This window comes from Chrysoperla carnea, chromosome X, assembly GCF_905475395.1.
Source record: "Chrysoperla carnea chromosome X, inChrCarn1.1, whole genome shotgun sequence".
In the NCBI taxonomy this organism is placed as follows: Eukaryota; Metazoa; Arthropoda; class Insecta; order Neuroptera; family Chrysopidae; genus Chrysoperla; species Chrysoperla carnea.
Genome location: NC_058342.1, coordinates 8,125,248 through 8,144,156, shown reverse-complemented (window position 1 = coordinate 8,144,156; position 18,909 = coordinate 8,125,248). Strand labels below are relative to the sequence as shown.

The following is an 18,909-nucleotide window of genomic DNA, read 5'->3' as shown; positions in this document are numbered from 1 at the left end:
GATTGTATTTGCTCTTTAGTTATTGCAATACCTTGGCCGACATGCTTGAATGCAATATGAAGAGAGTCCTTAATTCTAATTCTCATTATTTTCATAGCCATGTACAACAAGTGTTGAGGGGTTACTCCTCGTCTATCAGATCTCCTTAATTCACTCGTAGCCATCATGAAGGGTGTGACCGCATCCCTAAATTCTCTGAATTTCCCCAAATATATTTGTGGAAAAGATAATTCTTCAGCATGTTCATCAAATAGCAAACTTTTTGGAGCATTGCCTAAAAATGAGAACAAAAGTAAATCATATATATTATGTATCTTAAAACGTTTTTCAATTTAATTAAGAGAAACGAACTATGAAGGTATCGCAGTGGAAGTCTTTTTGTTGATCGGACGGGTTATGGCGCGTAAATTCAAGCGAAGATCTACTAAATCAATATTAGTTGTGTGAAGTTGGCTCTACTGTATTTGGCACAACTTAAGGTGTCAACATGGATTTGAACAAACGTAAGTAATCTCAATTAAATTTCAATATTCTGTTTATTCAATTTCTTTTTTTGTAAAATTTTTGTAAAACGTTTCTACTATTCACAATTACATTTCTTTCGGTTTTATCAAACGTATATTGCAAACAATGGTAAATTTAGCATAATTTATTTTGACATGTGAATGAGTAGATACATAACCTAGGTTTTTTGTATTTAATAAAATAAAAAAAATTTAATGCTTGTTTTAGGACAACATAACTTAATACTAATATTGACAATGATGATTCCTGGTGAGCTTCTTTTAAAAGTAAGGGTGCATACAGATATATTATTATATTATTTTTCTATGAATAGAAAGATATATTCATATACACATTCGGTCAAGAGCCATTTGCCGTAACAGTCCGGGCGAGGTGTATGGGTCTTCGAATCAATTCAGATCGACTTCACCACCACCTGGCGCCGTGAAATGGAGAGTGGTTGTCCCTTGCCGTTAATAGGCGGCTGACGGCCGACACCAATGGGACAAGGGCCACTAGACGGCGTGATTAATGGATACACCAGGAATTACCACACACGGTAATTAAAAAAAAAAAACTTAACTAATATTATTTTCTAAATCTAAAATATATGGTAAACCTCCAACCTTTTATTAATGTCAATTTTTTATTTGTTTTAGAATATGTCCTTTTTGGCCGGCAATTTAGTTGATAAAGAGGAAAAAACAAAATAAATGCAACTTACATATTCGATCACGAAATAGGATCGGGGGTAGAACAACCGGACGGCCAGGAGAGAGACGCAGCAGCACACAGCGGAATCACCAGGTGATCCTTGAGGTATTCCGGATTTTCCGTTAACAATTGGTGTTGATCGGATCGGCTTGCATGCGGTGGTGTTGCCGTTGATGGGCGATGTTGAATTCCCAGACAACAAAGATGAAATAACCATGCGGTCGTCCACTCGAAACTTGTATCACCAGGACACTACACGTGAGTATTGGTCGTTGTGTTTTTTTTTTCTGTTTTATTGCTTCTGTTTAATAAGTCGTTGTCGATCCATTAATTATAAACACGATGTCGGTCCAATCTAATTAAAGTTCGATTTGATTTTTTTATGTTAATAATCATTGTCGATTCGTTAATTCTATCCACGATGTCGGTCCAATTTTAATTAATGTCGATTTTATTTTACTTGTTTAATAATCGATGTCGATTGATTGATTTTGATCACGATGTCGGTCCAATTTAATTTATGTTCGATTCTATTTTATTTTTATATTTCACCACGAATGAATATAATAATTCCGAGCTCTTCACTTGCTCGATGCAAAGGTTAAAAGTATCCTTTTTTATCAAGAAGACCATCAGGTCACTTGTTGACTCGTTGTTTTTGTTTTATTATTAGTGCCTGGTGCCGCCGTGATCCAATCACGACCTTTCGCGCCGTGTTTACCGCCTGCGATGCTGCGTGCGATTCTGTGTTTGTGCGTCGCGTGCCTGGCCATCCGGGTATCAGCTCTCGGCCATTTTTTTATTTTGATGAATTGTAATGAAAAAAAATATTGTATTTTAAATGCATCAATAAATAAAAAAAATTTAGTTATGACCTTTCTCTTTTTTTTTTTTAAATGATTTTGGGGAACTCAAGTTTTAATTTTAATTTAAATTTGCCTATTTACTGACATTTTGTTTGTTTTTATTTTTTGTAAATTTTTGTAAATTTTTCCTCTTTTTTTTTTTGGTTCGGTGGGTGTGATGTAGCCTAAGTCGAAACTCCTCGTATAAACACAATTCCTCAAGCATTCATTCTTTGGACCCAATTGGCAACAATTAATGAAGTTTTAATTAATTTTACTTTTTTAATAAAAAAAATTTTATTTTATTTTATTTTTTTTTTTTTTTTTTTTTTTTTTTTTTTTTTTTTGGTTGTAGCCTTGGATCCAGGAGGGTATTATCCGAGTGGAAATATGAGTATTGTCTCAATCTTCTTGTTCGATAAATTAAAGAAACATGAAAAAATAAAAAAACTACCTTCGCCTGGAGCGATTCTCAAGTACATATCGTCGTTCCACATCAATGTTTGCTGCTGTGCGATTAAACTTTCCTCGATGGGTATTTGTTCTAAAATGTCATTGTCGCCATCTACATCAAAGATGATTTCATCTTCAACGTCATAACTTCTATCATTCAAAAAACCATCTTCAACTAAAACACCGTAGAACTTGTAAAGAGGAGTATCTTTTAAATATCGTAACCACACTTTTATTTTTCTCTTGGTCACTATACCATACACGTAGCTAGATTTGTGAATTTTTTTCCTTTTAATGTGAACTGTTATAGCATGATCATCATCCACTTGTCTTGGTAACTGATGCACCATTGTGTTTACTTCAATCGGGACATTTATCACCTGCCCGTATATTCCATATTGACCGTGAACATGCCGAAGCCTTCGAATTTGCATAAATGAAATCCTTGGCTATATAAGTCTTTCAGTTACCAAGTCCAAAGGAAAGTCTTTAAGACAGTCTGGAAGTGGTGGATATTTGAATCCATTGTAAACTGATAGTGGTAGGATACGTTCCTTTTGAATGGCTGTAAAGCAAGTCGAACATATTTTTATTTTCAGTATAGCAATGTTTGAGAGCAATGTTCTTATAAATTCAATTTTTGGAGTTGCATCGTTATTCTGCAAATATTTCAAATCTTTTCTGAACCACAGTCTGTCACAAATGTCACAAGCATGACCAAATTCAAGCACGAAAATGCCTTTGACGCACTTTATCTTCGATAGAATTGTAGTTAGAATGTATTGATAGACTTGAAGGTACATCTCTCGACAATAAATCTGCAATTTGGGAACTACAGATAACTGGTGGAACATATGGCACACCTCCGGTGGACGGGCCTGCAATTTGTGAAGTATGAATGACTGGTTGGTCATCCAACACATCTCTGGCGGACGGGCCTGTTTGTAAATTTGATATTCTTTTTTATCTCGATAGCGCTTAGAATATTCTTTGTTTTTCTGCTTTTGTTTTCTTTCATCTTCTTTCTTCTTTTCATCATCAGAGAAGTAGGGCGTAAAGTGCAGCTCACGAAGATCAAGATGAATCAAATTATGTGTATCATTTGCTTTAAAATGACAGAAGCTTCATTTTTTGAAATTACGTTGAAATAGTGGTAATGCACACAAATATTTTGATTGTAAATTTTTGCAAACAAGTATAAACAATCCAAGTCTCCATATTCATTGTTACTTGAGAGTATGTTATATGCTTCCTGTGGATTGTGGCAGGAGTTTAAATAAGGTGAATCACGTAACTGTCTTATTAAATCACAAGTCGAAATTTGAAATTGCAGAACACGTATGAGTGAGTGGAAAAGAAAATTATCATCACCCGGAATATCTGTAGTTCTGTGTAGAATGACTTTGGGGGTAATGCATTCGTGACTCTCTTTATATATACGAAGTTGTTGGGTGAGGAATTGATTTTGTTCGAGCTGTACATTTTCTAAATTTTGAGAAACTCTGCATTGCACAATATTCTCTTGGTCTTCATTACTGTCCAATTTCTTGTTTTTCCTGCGAAATAAACAAAGAAATCATAAAATAAAATAAAATAATAAGAATATGAATGATATATATATATTATAATATTTAAAATATGAAATTAAATTACATTTGAAAATCATCCAATTTCTTTTGGAGCAATTCTTGTACATTTTTGTCATTATCCTTTAAACCATTTGTACGTTGATAATATGCCCTTTGATTCTCACGATGTCTTCTTCTTTTTTCTCTTCCTTCGAATCTTTTTTTTTCAAATCTTTTTTACGCTGACGCCATGCCCTTTGGTATTCTCGATTTCGTTCTTTTTTTTTTTTTCTTCCTCTGAAAAACGAAGATTATTTATTATTATCTTGTTTCATTTATTTTCATTCGAAATTATTTGTTTGGTAAAACTACAACGCACATGTGCTTATTGTGATGTTATGAAATATAGGTTAATGCTATAAAGTGTAAACATATTACAAATATATACATCTATAATGTGTAAGTACATATGTATCTATATTAATAATTTCGTCAAGCAGTACGGTAGACTCGATCGAAACCTAATCTTAATAATGAAATTATATTAATTAATAAATGAAAATCAATTAAACCTGACCTAACCTGAATAATAATAAAATAAAATTATATTGATTAAAAAATGCAAATTAATTTAATTTTCATCTAGTATATTTATAAAGTACTCACTCATTTTATTTCGCTATTTCTTCGTCACTTTTTTCATTAATAGATGCACTTTTTTCAATTTCCATATTTTAAACACTTTACGTACACGAATTTTACGGATACACAGCAGTATGGCCACTACACAGACGTTCGAGCCATCAGCTGTCACCATCCATGGATGCGCGTAGCACGCGTTAACATAAGCACACACGAACAGTCGCGCAAGCGCCCTGCGTCGCCTAAACGAAACAGCAGGCGCAGGCATACATTTTCGCCGCGCCGTAGAAAGAGAGGGGGATACTCCCTCTCCTACGCCGCGCCAGCTGTCTACTCTCCATCCGTCTTACGAATTTTCGATCAGGTCACGTGTCTTGACGCGAGTTTAACATTTTTTACCCATTCCAAAAAAAGTGCACAACGCCGCTAAAGAAGTTTTAAATCTTTGCGTACATCATAACGAGTATACTCTTCTCCTCTTGTTTCATTCTCGAAATCTTTCAAACTTGGACTCTTATACTTATCAAAAATAATGTGCACTTCTTTTCTATTAAAAGTTAAGTTCAAAATGTGGCTCGATATTTTTCTGTACTTATCAGGTATATTTTTTAATGTGTGTAGTAAATAAAAACCATCAAGTATGTGGATATCGGCATCTGGAGGATTTTCAATTTCACTTTGAGAAGAAAGTAATTCACTAATTACTAAACTTTTTGCCGTTTAACATATCGTGCCTTCAGTGTGACAAAAAGAAAATGATATCGGTGATTAATGATAATTTAAAGCTTTTTCAATATTCATTTTCTGCAAGTTAAAGATGCATAAAGTAAACGCCCAAATACATCTCTTTGTAGTTTTATTTCTTTAATTTTGCCATTGATTTTAACTTTTTCTAAATTTTTTTGCTCAAAATTAATTATTTTATTTCTTGTAATCGCTTGAAGATTCGACTTTCGGATTTTGTCTTAGTTTCATTTATAAACAGATACTGTTGACTCTCACCTTTAACTTCTATCCAGTGTAAAAACTTGGTCATCTACCAATTGGGCTTTCGCAATGTTATATAAATGATTTTCAGACAAATCTTGCGAAAATGGATTCGTAGATTGATTTATATATTTGACTAAATCATCTAATTGATTTTTGAATCTATTAAAAGATGTTTGTTCTAAATCTTTTGTTATATCATCTTTAGCTTTGATATCACAAAATTCTAATAATTGTGAAATGATTTTTGACCTCAATGATTGAGTTATTGACCATTTTTGTCTCGCCTAATAAGAATTTGTTATTCCAGAGGTTCTAGATCAGCATTTATCGTTTGTTCCAAAGTTAGATATGTTGGAATTCTTGAAAAAGATTTGTTAGTTCTACGAACACCTAAAAACGTTGGATTACATTCGTTCAATAATCCGGAATGTGTATTTTTTTACATTACTTAATTTATCACAATGAATAGCCATATATCTTGCATAATTTTGATGATTAAAAGCAAAAAAAATATGTGTAATTTTTTTTAGAACGTAAATGAACAGTTGTAAATCGTCTGAGCGAATAGGAAAATCTAACATCATATAATGATCCACCAATATTGTATACATTAAGTATATTTGTGGCGTTTTTCCGTAGCTCCCTTCTAGTGTTTCTTTTGCATAACTGATATTTATAAAATATTTCTACAATATTTTCATTTTCTATTTGACAATTTCGTTTTGTTCATTAAATCAGTCCAAATATTCTTTTACATTATCTAAATCGAGTTCATTCGTTTGTAAAAAATCTTTTAAAATACAAAATTTTTAGAGCGAGCGAAAGTTTTGGATGTATTTTTTTGCACCGATTAAAATGCTTTCCAGTTAAAAAGGCATTGACTGAGCGATTTTCTAGTATATCACTTTCGATAAGAATGTTTGTTAATCCAGAACTTGCAACGAATATCCCGATTGCTTTGAAAAATGACAAAATTATGTTAAACGAATTTGAATTGTTGAATTGACTGTCAGCACTCCGTATACGTAACGCAATTTTGACCATTTCTAAATCGTAAGTAACGGTAAAATAATTTTACCGCATTCTTCAGCTATTTTTAAACTACGAATCGTAGTTTCTCTAACCACAGCTGGATCCGTCGGACTATTTATTTAAAAAAGTTAAAAAAAATTAAATTTTGTACGTCCTCGTCACTTACAGTTTTTATGTCGATTTCGGAAGACATTACAAACGGTTTTTTAGAGAAATATACTATGTTAATTTTGTTTTTAAATTCTTTCGAAATGAAATCTTTTAAAGCATCAGTGCTAAAAACACTGACATGTAGATCAGCATCTTCTAGTTGTTCCTTCATAAATTCTGTATAACAAATCCTTAGTAATGACAATGCCAATACTCTTTTAGTATTAATTACTTCGCTTTGAACATAAGCTAGTAATGAACCTTGGTATTCCTTCCTTGGTATTAAGAAAAATATTCTAAACTGTACAGATTATGGTAAGAAAATAAATGACTTAATTTCGATTCTTTATCGATTTCCTGAAGCAAAGCAACGTCTCCAATTTCTGTTGACTCTTTTTAATTTTGCAAGAAAAATATTTGTATTATTATTATAACGACGATAAAACGACATTACTTTCGTCTGAAAAGCTTTCCACAGTGCCCTCAGACTGCAGATCGTCCTCAACAATTGTTATAAAAAAATAGGTATTTAAGGTTTAAGAGTTAGAAGGTATTAAAAGCGGGTGCCAGATGTTAAAGTTGGGCCCAAGTGGGAAGTGAGTAATTAAACCCAATTCGTTCCCAGAGGATTTATCCCTAGATCTAATTCCTGCAAGAAGAACCCCTATGCATCAGAGTCAGGAATGAGTGACTAAGGTAACTTCTGAAAAAAGAAATACAAATGATGCCTGTCCGCACGGGTGCAATGCTGATACAAAATACACTACAGAAAAACTGTGAACGTTGTATATAAAAACATAGCGGCCCGCTCTGGTTTCGCACGGGTATAAATTATATAGCCTATGTGATTAAAATCGATCCAGTAGTTTTGATTTATTCATTACTGCCCATGGCCCGCACGCGTTAAATTTGGAGTAAAACAATCCCCCTTTCCCTATACCATGAAGATTTCCTGCTATCTTTGGAATATCTAAATTCATACACTACATTTTTACTTTTACTTTTTTTTACCGGAAACTGTAAACGTTTAAATTGTAAGGGTAAATCCGATGGTATCAGAGGGATTCGGGGAATCCATACATCTTCTCCGGTACCACATCCTGTGAGTATTGTGCACTATATTATGAAAGTTTTCAATGATTTTACCAGCAAACGCGTGCCATTGCAAAGTTTAGGTGGATTCAGGTTTCTTAATAAAATAACAGGACACCCTACTTCCAACACCATTTTGTGAGGAGGGAGTCCAGGCGGGTTCAAAGAGTTTAGAAATTCTGTAGGAAAATGAACAGCTTCTTCCAAATCGAGAACAGTATCGACCGAGTAGTATATTTTCGTCGGCGCATCAATCTTTGAAAGAATCAAGTTATTTACTTTATCTGCTTGTTCGTTAGTTGATGACAGAATCGCTCTTTTTTTAAAACAAGATATTGTCTTATAACTTATGTTACCAATGTCAGGATAGACATTGTTGACTAACTCTTGGATGTTGTCTATCAAAACGCAAAGGTTTTCTAGGTCAATCCTTCCCTCACCTTGTGTTAACTCTCCATTGCCAACTTTTAGCAGCATCTCTGGAAATAGCCTGTTCTCACGTGAAGATGACGAAACCCTCATGTTAGTTTTAAGCTGTAATTTATTGACATGTGGCCAAATGTTGGATCTTTGTAGGCAAGCATTTATTTCGTCAGCACGTGTTCCTCGAGTCACAACTGGTAGGATTTGACGGAAATCTCCTGAGAACAGAATTGTACATCCACCCATAGGTGAATTTTTGTTGCGCAAATCGGGCATTGTCCTATCCAGTGCTTCCACAGACGTCTTGTTTGACATGGTAGCTTCGTCCCAGACTATTAATGAGCAGTCACGCATCAATTTTCCTGTATTTCTCTGTTTAGAAACACTACAGACGCTGTTATTATCATCGGTGGCGATTTTCAGCGGGAGCTTGAATGTGAAGTGTGCGGTTCGGCCTCCTTCCAAAAGCGTAGCGGCAATGCCGGATGACGCAACAGCTAATGCAATTTTTCCGATAGATCTCACTTTTTTTAAAAGCAGATTGATTAAAAATGTTTTTCCTGTACCTCCTGGGGCATCAAGGAAAAACAATTTCCCTTCATTGTTATCAATTGTTGATAGTAATGCAGTGAATACTTTTTTCTGATCGATGTTTAATCGTGGCTCATCTTGAGCTATATTTTGTAAAAGTCTCGTTTGATCGTATGATGTTTCTCTTGTGTATTCGGCACTGTTAGTTAAATCTGAGTTAGTAGTATTAGCTGGCATCGGCAGCCCAAAATCCTTGATCGATTTACCCGAAAGTAATTGCACTACTTTGTTCAATTCCAATAATGCTTCGTCAAATATGTTTTGATCATATTGTACATCATCTGAGTTTAACTCTCGCCGTCGCCGAATCAGAATATCACTGGCCATATTTTCTTGAAATTTATTCCATAGATTAACAGAATCAGTTACTTGACAAAACACTACTATGACGGCAAATAAATATCTTAATGATGTAGCTGAACTACAAACAGCTGCTTCTGATAATGTGTTTTCCCAGTGAGAATCGTCTTCCAAGAGCCCCATAGCTTTACATGCTGCTTGATAAGTATTGTAAACAACACCTTGTACAGTTCTTAGGTATGCAAAGGATGTCGGGCCTTTTACAATATGCAATAACATTCTCAGATAAAAGCATTCGCTGTTGTTGGGATGAACCACGTAGACTCTGCCAAGAGCATCCGTTTTTTTTACTCCGGGGAAACCATCAACCGCAGTACCTTGTTTTCGCCGTTGAAAAGTTTTAGAACTCTGGTTCCATGTATAGTAACCTGGAACTCTGTCATACGTCAGTGTTTTCGCGAAATCATCTTGAGCACATAACTTGAAGAATGCTGTCAATGTTATATCCCGCGGGTTATTAACAACTTCTTGTATATTGTTCTCTGTGAAGTGTACTCTTTGTCCATTTTCTAAATGAACTGCAAGGTGGACAATTGTGGGAGCCCGGTTGTGCACTTCGAATGATAAAATCCTCCATACAGCTTCAGAGCTGCAGATGTAACGTCCAGACTGATATTTTTCCACTTCATTTAGTGATTGTATGCTGAAAGTGGCTTGATCACTGCCTTTATTAATGTACTTAGTAACATATTGAATTGACTTTATTGAATTGCACAACTCTACGTTGATGTGGGCATCAAAAATTTTCAAAAGGAGCGGATTATAGAGAACGAGCCATCGGTTATCAATATCATGGTTTCGGACGGTAGCATTTTGCCCATCCTGTTCTGGCGATCGTCGACGATATTTGGGATATCCGTCATCGCTAGTACTTGTTTGAGTTTGGAACGACTTCGGAAATTTTTTGCTGCATTTAGAATCTCGCATGCATGGAGAATTCGGGTTTCAAGTCCCGCAAGGGCCCGTGTACCATATGTTTCTTTACGATTTCGTACAGGATAGGATCTTCATCTTTATCCGGTAATTCAGCTGAAATAACCCTGTCAATTTGGTTTGGTCTAATTTTGTTCACTAACCACACTAACAGGTGTACATGTGGCATGCCACGTTTCTGCCATTCTATTGTGTACATATGACAGCGCGGCGGACCGAATATATGAGACTTGTTAATGAGGTGCAGGAGTTTTTGTACTTTTAAATGGAAAACTCTGTTAACTATATCGTATCTGTCTTGTGGAGTTAAATTGGTGTTAATATTTTCTTTGATTTCCGGCCAATTTGGGTTACATGTTGCAGTTATAAATAAATCAGGTTTGCCGTAATTTCTTACGTAAGTCATGGCGTCTTGCGATTTTTCGTGTAAATATCGAGGTCCACCTGTGAATGATGAAGGCAGTATAACCAACTGCCCAATGCCGTTGCGGTGTTCATTCGCCTGTAAAGCATCCTGAAGATGAACGTAATTTTCAGCTCTTAATTTAATTTGGTTTATTACGATTGTAGGCCAATCTCTCAGATTCAATTTTCGCATATTGATCTACCAAGTATTGGTTTGTTAACATTCCATATCTAAGCAAAGTATTGAAATTGTTACGTCTTGTCATTATACGGTAGCAATAGTAGTTCATACATGACACTGTTATACGCAGAGGTGTACCATCGATTGGGTCAACTTGAGAAATATTAATGGCATAACCATTTTCTCCACGACATAGCATCAAAGGATATTGTAAGCTGTCATAAGATCTGTGTAACTCTGAAATTTTTTGCAAATTATCATCACGACTATGCAATACAATATCTCTTTTGTCTAATTGCTGTCCAGCTATCACCACTGCTACTTCACTCGTGGAAGGCGCATTGTATCGTCCTCTGTGTTCTCCAACAGGAACTTAATTTGCATGGATTACGACATTAAAGTCAGGAGTATCTGCTGGAACACTCTCAATCGCAGTTTTGAAAGACTGTATGTAGCAATTATGAGAATGTAACATATCTTGGAGAGATCTAATCAAATCTCTATCAATTGGCTGTGCAACACTTGTACACCGCGTAGATGCTTGTGTATCTAGATCTGCAATAAAATATATTTGCAGAAATTTGTGATCATCGGGTCGAAGTGGTAGCAAGCTCCCAGCTAAGTGGTACACTTGCCCTTGAATTTTAAATGTAGGCATGAACCCACGCTCAACGACTTGCTTACTCTTAAAAGAGGTCATTTGAAATGCGTTATTATAACGGCGTATATTGCGCATGAATTGCTTGGATTTCTGATGATCATCCGTAAGAAGAGAGTGAAGTGGTTCAGGTGGAGGGAGAACTTCTAATTTGACTTTTCCTTGTAAGCAACACATGCCTTTCGATTCGTCCTTGAATTTCAATGCCAAGCAATGTTCACACACTACTGACATAGTACCTATTGATACTATACGATCGTCCTTGTAAGAAATCGAAGGATCGTAATTCATGGCAGAATTTTCTTTATTCACCCATGAACTAGTAACTCGTGCTGATGATTCTCTGGCTCTCTGTATTCGATGTCTTTCCCTATCTCGGCTGCGGTGAACCTCACGCTCTACTGAAGATTTTCTCTCTCTCTCTCTCTCTCAGCTCTATATCTATCCCGAAGCTGACTGAGGCGAGCCTCACGTTCCGTTGAAGATTCTTCATCTCTTCTGGCACTCACTGTACTACGACCTATGTTCGAACGACGACGTCTTCCAGACATGACTTTATAATTTCTGTACAAAATTTACTCAGTTCTATATATATGATTACCTATGCACAAATTGCCATATTATTAGTATGTGCCGCAGTAAAAAATATCTAAATTCTTACCATTTAGAAACAAAAGATAATCAGCAATCATAAAAAACAAAAGATACCTATTCTATTCAGTTCTTTTTTTTTTTTTACTGAAATACTTCAACTTAAACAACGATTTTAATTATAAAAAATAATTTGCTATTCGTGCGACTAAAAACAAAAGATAATCAACAAGCATCAACAACAAAAGATACCTATTCTATTAAGTACTTTTTCTGAACTTACATATCTCACCTTAAATCACGATTTTTGAAAATAATTTCCCTAATATTAAATTGATCTAACTGTAAATTTTAATCAAGATCTTAATAGATTGCAATCCATAAATTATGGTTTTATTTAATCTAATCTTATCTCACCTTATGTAGGTACTTATAATTGCTATAAGTGCGATTTAAAAATTAACCTTAGAATAGAATATAATTTATATTTTAAAACTACTATCATACAATGACAGAAGAAGTTATTGTGGGTTATCCATAAGAGATAGACATGTACCATCACGGATTTTTCTGTAGACCTTTTCAATGTGTACATTATTGTTGTGTATTAATCAAATGTATTTATTGAACTAACTGAAATGTTATACAAAATTGTCTATGATATAAACTAAAAGGTATCAATAATAATAAGTTCACAGATATTAATAAATGTTACAGATGAAAGAGATGAATTATAGATATGTATATAACACTCTCCCTCACGTAATTTTGAAATTCCCGAAGAGAAAAAAAAAATTAACTGACATGATAATAAAAAAATAAAAGTTTCCCTATAAATTTAAACGTTCTACCGGACGACGTGTACGTGTTGATCGTCGTACTTGTACTTGTTCTGATTTTTGCTCCTCTTGTGCCGGTTTCCGTTGATTTTGTACGCTTATATCTGGTAACTTGAATAATACCGCTTTGTTTTCATTTTTCTTCACTTGCTCGTCGACTGAAGTCGCTGGTGTCGTTTGGCACGCAGTACGCTTTAACTGATTTGCGTGACGCTTTACGATTACTTTGTTGTCGAGGCGCACATGGTAATGTATTTTCCCGAGTCGCTCAACAATGGTACCCAAACGCCACTTATCATTGCCGTAATAGTTCCGGGATAGAACTCGTTGTCCGATCGTAAATGATTTTATTTTTCGTTCATGTTTGTCGTATTTTGTATCGGTTATTAAGTTGGTTGGCGGTGTCAGTAGATGTAATTTTGTTTTAATTTGTCTACTATAGTGTAATTCCGCCGGTGTTTTTCCGCAGTTTAATGGTGTCGCGCGATAGTCGAATAATATATCGTCAATTTTCTCGCGTATGTTTCCCGTCGACTCGGACATTAATTTCTTAAGTTTCGTTTTAATCGTCTGTACTGTACGCTCCGCTTGTCCATTTGTGGCGGGATGATTTGGTGCGCTGTTTAATTGAGCTATACCGTTGGCTTCTAAGAATTGCTCAAATTCGTCGCTCTTGAATATTGTCGCGTTGTCGGAAACGATTGTCATTGGTAGCCCCTGCGCAGCGAATATGTGTTTGAGCGCAGTAATTGTTGTTTTTGACGTGGGTGCTTTGTCGAACACTATCACCTCAACCCACTTTGTTAATGCATCGATAACTATTAGTAGTTGTTTTTCGTAGATTGGGCCCGCAAAGTCAATGTGAATTCTTTGCCACGGTTCTGTAGGCGTTTCCCATTTGTGTAATGGAACATGTCGATCCGCTTTTTGATACTGAGCGCAGATGTGACATGCTTTTGCAATCTGTTCGATATCTTTATCGATATTCTTCCAATAAACCGTTGATCGCGCGATGGCTTTCATTTTCACGATGCCGCAATGAGTGTTGTGTAACTCGCCAAGCACATATTCTTGTAAGGTTTTCGGTATGATAACTCTATTTCCCCGCATTATAACGTCTTTGTGTAGTGAGTATTCGGACTGATTTTCACATTCTGTACCATTTTCTAATTTCCGTTTCAGTTCGCTTAATTCTTTGTCGCGTTTTGTTTCGCTTGCTATTTCTTGGTATGTGATTGCTTTTGTGCAAGACAATTGTAATATCTGTAGTATCTCTTCTTCTACTTTGAAAATTTCGTCTACTCGTTCGTCTCGTTTACGCTTTCTACAGGCGCACGCGATAGAAAATCAGCTACAATATTTTCATTACCTCGTCTGTATGTTATTTCGTAATTAAATTGTCTCATATGTAACGCGTATCGCATTAACCGCATCGCCGTAACTGCCGGTAAATTTTTATTCGGATTTAATATCGTTTTTAATGGTTTGCTGTCTGTTATGAGTTCAAATTTTCGGCCGTATAAATATTGCCACAATTTTGACGTCGACCAATAAATCGCTGTAGCTTCTTTGTCCAAATGTGAGTATTGCTTCTCCGCTTTTGTTAAGGATCGCGAAATAAAACAAATAGGTCTCGTTTCGTTCCCGATTTTATGAGCTAGCATGGCTCCCAAACCGTAGGGAGATGCATCGACTTCTAAAATCAACGGTAAGTCTTGTGCGTATGTGGTAAGTATTCGATCGCCTATGATTTCTTTCTTCGGTTTCAAAAGCGTGCTGGCATTGTTTGCTCCACACGAAATCCGCTTCTTTTCGTAACAGTTCGTACAGGGGTTGCATTTTTGTCGATAGCATCGGAACGAATTTTGAGGAGAACTGCACAACCCCCAAAAATTGTCGTAGCTCCGTCACGTTTGTAGGTATGTGTGCCTTTGCGATCGCTGCCGTTTTGTTTGGGTCTTTTTCCACTCCTTTTTTTGATATAATGTTTCCCAAGTATTTGATTTGTGTTACGAAAAATTGACATTTTTCTCGGTTTAAATGTAAGTCGTGTTTTTCCAGTCGTTTTAAGCATTCGTCCAAATGTTGTTCGCAATCTTGTTTTGTCTTCCCGAATATTATGATATCGTCGAAATAATATCTTACGTTTGATAGTCCACTAAGTATTTATTGGGTAAATGGGTGCTTATTGCTGCTACTAATTGACTTTCTTCGTCCAATTCTATGTGTAGGTAAGCTTTGTGCAAATCTAATACGCAAAAATATTCGCTTCCGTGTGTGCTGTTTATAATCTCGTCGATTTTCGGAATTGGATAATGAGTTTCTTTCAAATGTTTATTGACGGTGTTTTTGTAGTCTGCACAGATTCTTATTTCTCCGTTTGCCTTGGGTACGACTACCAAAGGAGTACCCCATTGGCTGAACTCCACTTTTTCAATGATATTTTCTTGCTCAAGTTTCGCGATCTCTTCCTCTACTTTACGATGTAGTGCGAATGGAACTGTGCGTGGGGGCAAGAAAACCGGTGTCGCATCTTCTTTTAGTTCCAGTTTAAATTTAACGTTTGGCATTTTCCCCACTCTATTTTCAAAAATTTGTCGGTATTTCCCCGTAATGTCTATTTGTCTTATTCCGTTTTCATCACCGTCGTGTTCGCTCGTTATTGGTAAATGTATTATTTTCAGTTTCCGGAACCACACTCGTCCCAGTATCGGAGTGAAATTTCTTTTTACGATGTATAACGTAAGATGTGTTGTAAATCTTTTGTATGTCACTGGTATTTCAACGTAGCCAATTGGTATTATTAATTCTTCGTTGTATGCTCGAAAACGTATATTTGTGCATTCAGTAACTGTCGCTCGTAGATTTAGTTTGTTATAGTCGTGTTGCGATAGTATTGTTACTGGACTGCCAGTGTCTAACTCGAAAGTTTGTGTTTTATTTTGGAGCCGAACTTTGACGTTGAATTTACGCGCAAAATGTTCTTCATTCTTAATTTCAAAAATAGTAACTTCGGTTATTTTGTTTATACTATTGCGTTCTTCGTCATCGTATGTGTTGTCGTCTGTGGTCGTCTGGCGAACATTACTCGTATTCTTTCGTGTGGTTATACAAACTTTCTCTATGTGTCCCTTTTTTTTACAGGCTTTGCAAAATAGTTTGTGTTTTACGCTGCATTCTTGTGACGTGTGGTTATTATACCCGCAATGGAGGCATAACCCGTTCAGACCAATGTTTGACAGGTTGTTTCGCGATTTCCGATTTGGTGATTTTGATGTATTTCTACTTTTGGAAGTATGCGGTGTAAGAGCTGTTCTATCGCCTCTTGATTTACTTCTTGCTTGTCGCTGTGTTATTTTGTTCACGTTAGATGTCCCTGTGCCTGCGTATTCTTCACGAGTTTGTTTATGCGCAGCTTCAATGTTTAAAGCCGTTTGTATCGTCTTTTCTAACGTTGTTTCGCCCATACTTAGCATCTTTTCACGAACGTTCGCTTCTCTGAGTCCCCGTATGAATTGTGCTTGAAAAATCGTATCAATGACAGTCTTACAGTCTTCTTTTGGACAGACCCAGTTACATTTTTGTGCTAATTCTTTTAATCCGCTAACGTAATTCGCTATTGTTTCTGTTTTACCTTGTATTCGTGATAGAAATTTATGTCTTTCTGTGTGTACTGACGTTATTTTATCAAACCGTTGTGTCAACAATTTTACTAGTTCGTCGTACGATTTGTCTCCTGGTCTTTCTGGTGCTGTTATTGCCGCTAGCTGTTGAAACTGTACTCGTTTTAAACACCCCAGCAGTAAATTTCGTTTTGTCTTATCATCATTTTCGTTAACTCCTCTTAAATTAATAAAATTCTCTAACCGTTCTTTGTATGAACTAAAATCTTCTTCTTCCGGGTCGAAACTTTCAATCATAATGTTGTGACTTACAATTGTGTTCGTATTATTTGCAGCAACGTTGTTTGCCACTTGTTGGTTTTGCACTAACGCTGTCAATGTGTCGCCTTGTCGCTTAATTGCACTTAACATTTCCGCGATTAATTGTTCCGTTGCCATTGTGATTATACTGGTATACACTTTTAATTTAATTACCGCAATGTTATTGTTTGTATATTATTATTGTTACTTTTTTTTTTTTTTTAGGTTGTATTTGAATGTTAACAGTTGGGAATTTTTTTTTTTGGGTGTAGTTTATTTTTGTATGTGTTTGATTTACATGTACCACGGCGCACTGTACTAAATTACATTTTTATTTTGTAATTTTTATGTAATTTTAACTGTTTTTGTCACTTAATCACGTTATATTGTCAATCAATGTCTTGTTTTAACACTTATTAACACTTTTTATTTTATTTTGATGCACTCGTCGTGCCTACTTTTACTATTTTTTAATCCTCGTCGCCAACTTTGTTGTGTATTAATCAAATGTATTTATTGAACTAACTGAAATGTTATACAAAATTGTCTATGATATAAACTAAAAGGTATCAATAATAATAAGTTCACAGATATTAATAAATGTTACAGATGAAAGAGATGAATCATAGATATGTATATAACAATTATTTTAATAAAACTCGTAGGGTTCAGCCTACGTTTGCAATGTATGCGGAAAAAATGTAATTATTTACGACATCACATTAGAAACCTCAAAAATAGCAGTACTTCTTCACTATTTAATTGATGTTATTATACATATAAACCTTCCTCTTGAATCACTCTATCTATTAAAAAAAAAACCGCACCAAAATTCGTTGCGTAGTTTCAAATATTTAAGCATACAAAGGGGCATAGGGACAGAGAAATCGACTTTGTTTTATACTATGTAGTGATTTATTTCTAGCAACAGCGTGTACTTGAACAAAATATCAACAAACTTAAACAACAATCTTCGAATATATAAATAATTTATTTCTAGCCACAGCGTGTACTTGAACAAAATATCAACAAACTTAAACAACAATCTTCGAATATATAAATAATTTATTACTAGCAACAGCGTGTACTTGAACAAAATATCAAGAAACTTAAACAACTATCCTTAAGTCTACAAACCGAAAACTTAACATGTTTAAATCTACGTGAATTTCAACTACAAAATGGGCGTATTCCAAATAAATCCTAAAAATTTACCATGTTTAAACCTACGTGAATTTCAACTAAAATATGGACGTACACGAAATAAATTTTAAACATATAACAATGTCTAAGCTAGGGAGAACATAATATTAAATTATGCCTTATGGACACTATGATGTAGGACTTAAGGTAAATTTTGTGGAATATTCAGGAAGGATGGCTATAAAAACTATATAAACACGTGGTTATTCTTGTATATTTTTTAACTATCTAGTTACCACTTTATTATCAATATTACAATTCTTTATGCGGTATTCAGATATGTCTATTAATACATGCAGAGCCTTCTAAATATATTTTTGTGACTTGTCGTATACCGTCTCTTTATTTTTTCATCTAAGAGATGGTGCCACATGTTTGGGCAAAGCTAAATACTTCTAACACTCCCTCCCTTTGCACATACATGTTTTAATCATAAAAATAAATTTAATAAATTCTAAAATTACATCTAAGATCGTATAAAATATGAATAATAGAGATAATCAAAGGATAAGTATTAAGTATATTAATATTTGGTCCCTGAACTCCTCACTTCTTTCCACTGCCAATCTGCTAAGACTAGGTAATGATTTCTGTAAAAGAATGAGTAATTAGCATATGATTTGATTTATTAATTAAAATAATATATATTAATTCTATATTTAGCTTCTATATCATCTAAATTTTGCCATCTAAATATTCATCATTTTATTTCTAAATTTAATATGCAATGGGGATGGTAAAGGTTTAGTCATGATATCCGCAATGTTTTCTTTGGTGGATATGCATTTAACTTTAATTTTACTCGCTAAGAC

The 18,909-nt window shown here is 34.9% G+C and overlaps 2 protein-coding genes and 1 long non-coding RNA gene across 4 annotated transcripts; 1 reads left to right on the top strand and 2 right to left on the bottom strand.

Annotated features, from left to right (window-relative positions):
• Positions 1-469: 469 nt before the first annotated feature.
• Positions 470-1,305, top strand: LOC123302441. 2 transcript variants are annotated; one of them, XR_006535522.1, is made up of 4 exons: positions 490-503; positions 733-774; positions 839-1,063; positions 1,164-1,305. It is a non-coding gene; the product is annotated as an uncharacterized LOC123302441 (long non-coding RNA). The 2 variants fall into 2 exon arrangements; XR_006535523.1 differs by lacking the exon at positions 733-774 and having other exon boundaries at positions 470-503.
• An 11,657-nt stretch (positions 1,306-12,962) lies between these two features.
• On the bottom strand, positions 12,963-14,081 carry LOC123302853 (uncharacterized protein K02A2.6-like). Its single transcript, XM_044885945.1, has one exon. The coding sequence runs from the start codon at positions 14,079-14,081 to the stop codon at positions 12,963-12,965; it is 1,119 nt and encodes a 372-aa protein (XP_044741880.1).
• Positions 14,082-15,112: 1,031 nt separating this feature from the next.
• LOC123302852 (uncharacterized protein K02A2.6-like) lies at positions 15,113-17,032 on the bottom strand. The gene has a single exon (XM_044885944.1). It carries the CDS (start codon positions 17,030-17,032, stop codon positions 15,113-15,115), a length of 1,920 nt encoding a protein of 639 aa, XP_044741879.1.
• Positions 17,033-18,909: the final 1,877 nt, after the last annotated feature.

Excerpts from the sequence above, each read along its gene's own strand:
- LOC123302853 (XM_044885945.1), bottom strand. The coding sequence starts at position 14,081 with ATGCGGGGAAATAGAGTTATCATACCGAAAACCTTACAAGAATATGTG.
- LOC123302852 (XM_044885944.1), bottom strand. The coding sequence starts at position 17,032 with ATGGCAACGGAACAATTAATCGCGGAAATGTTAAGTGCAATTAAGCGA.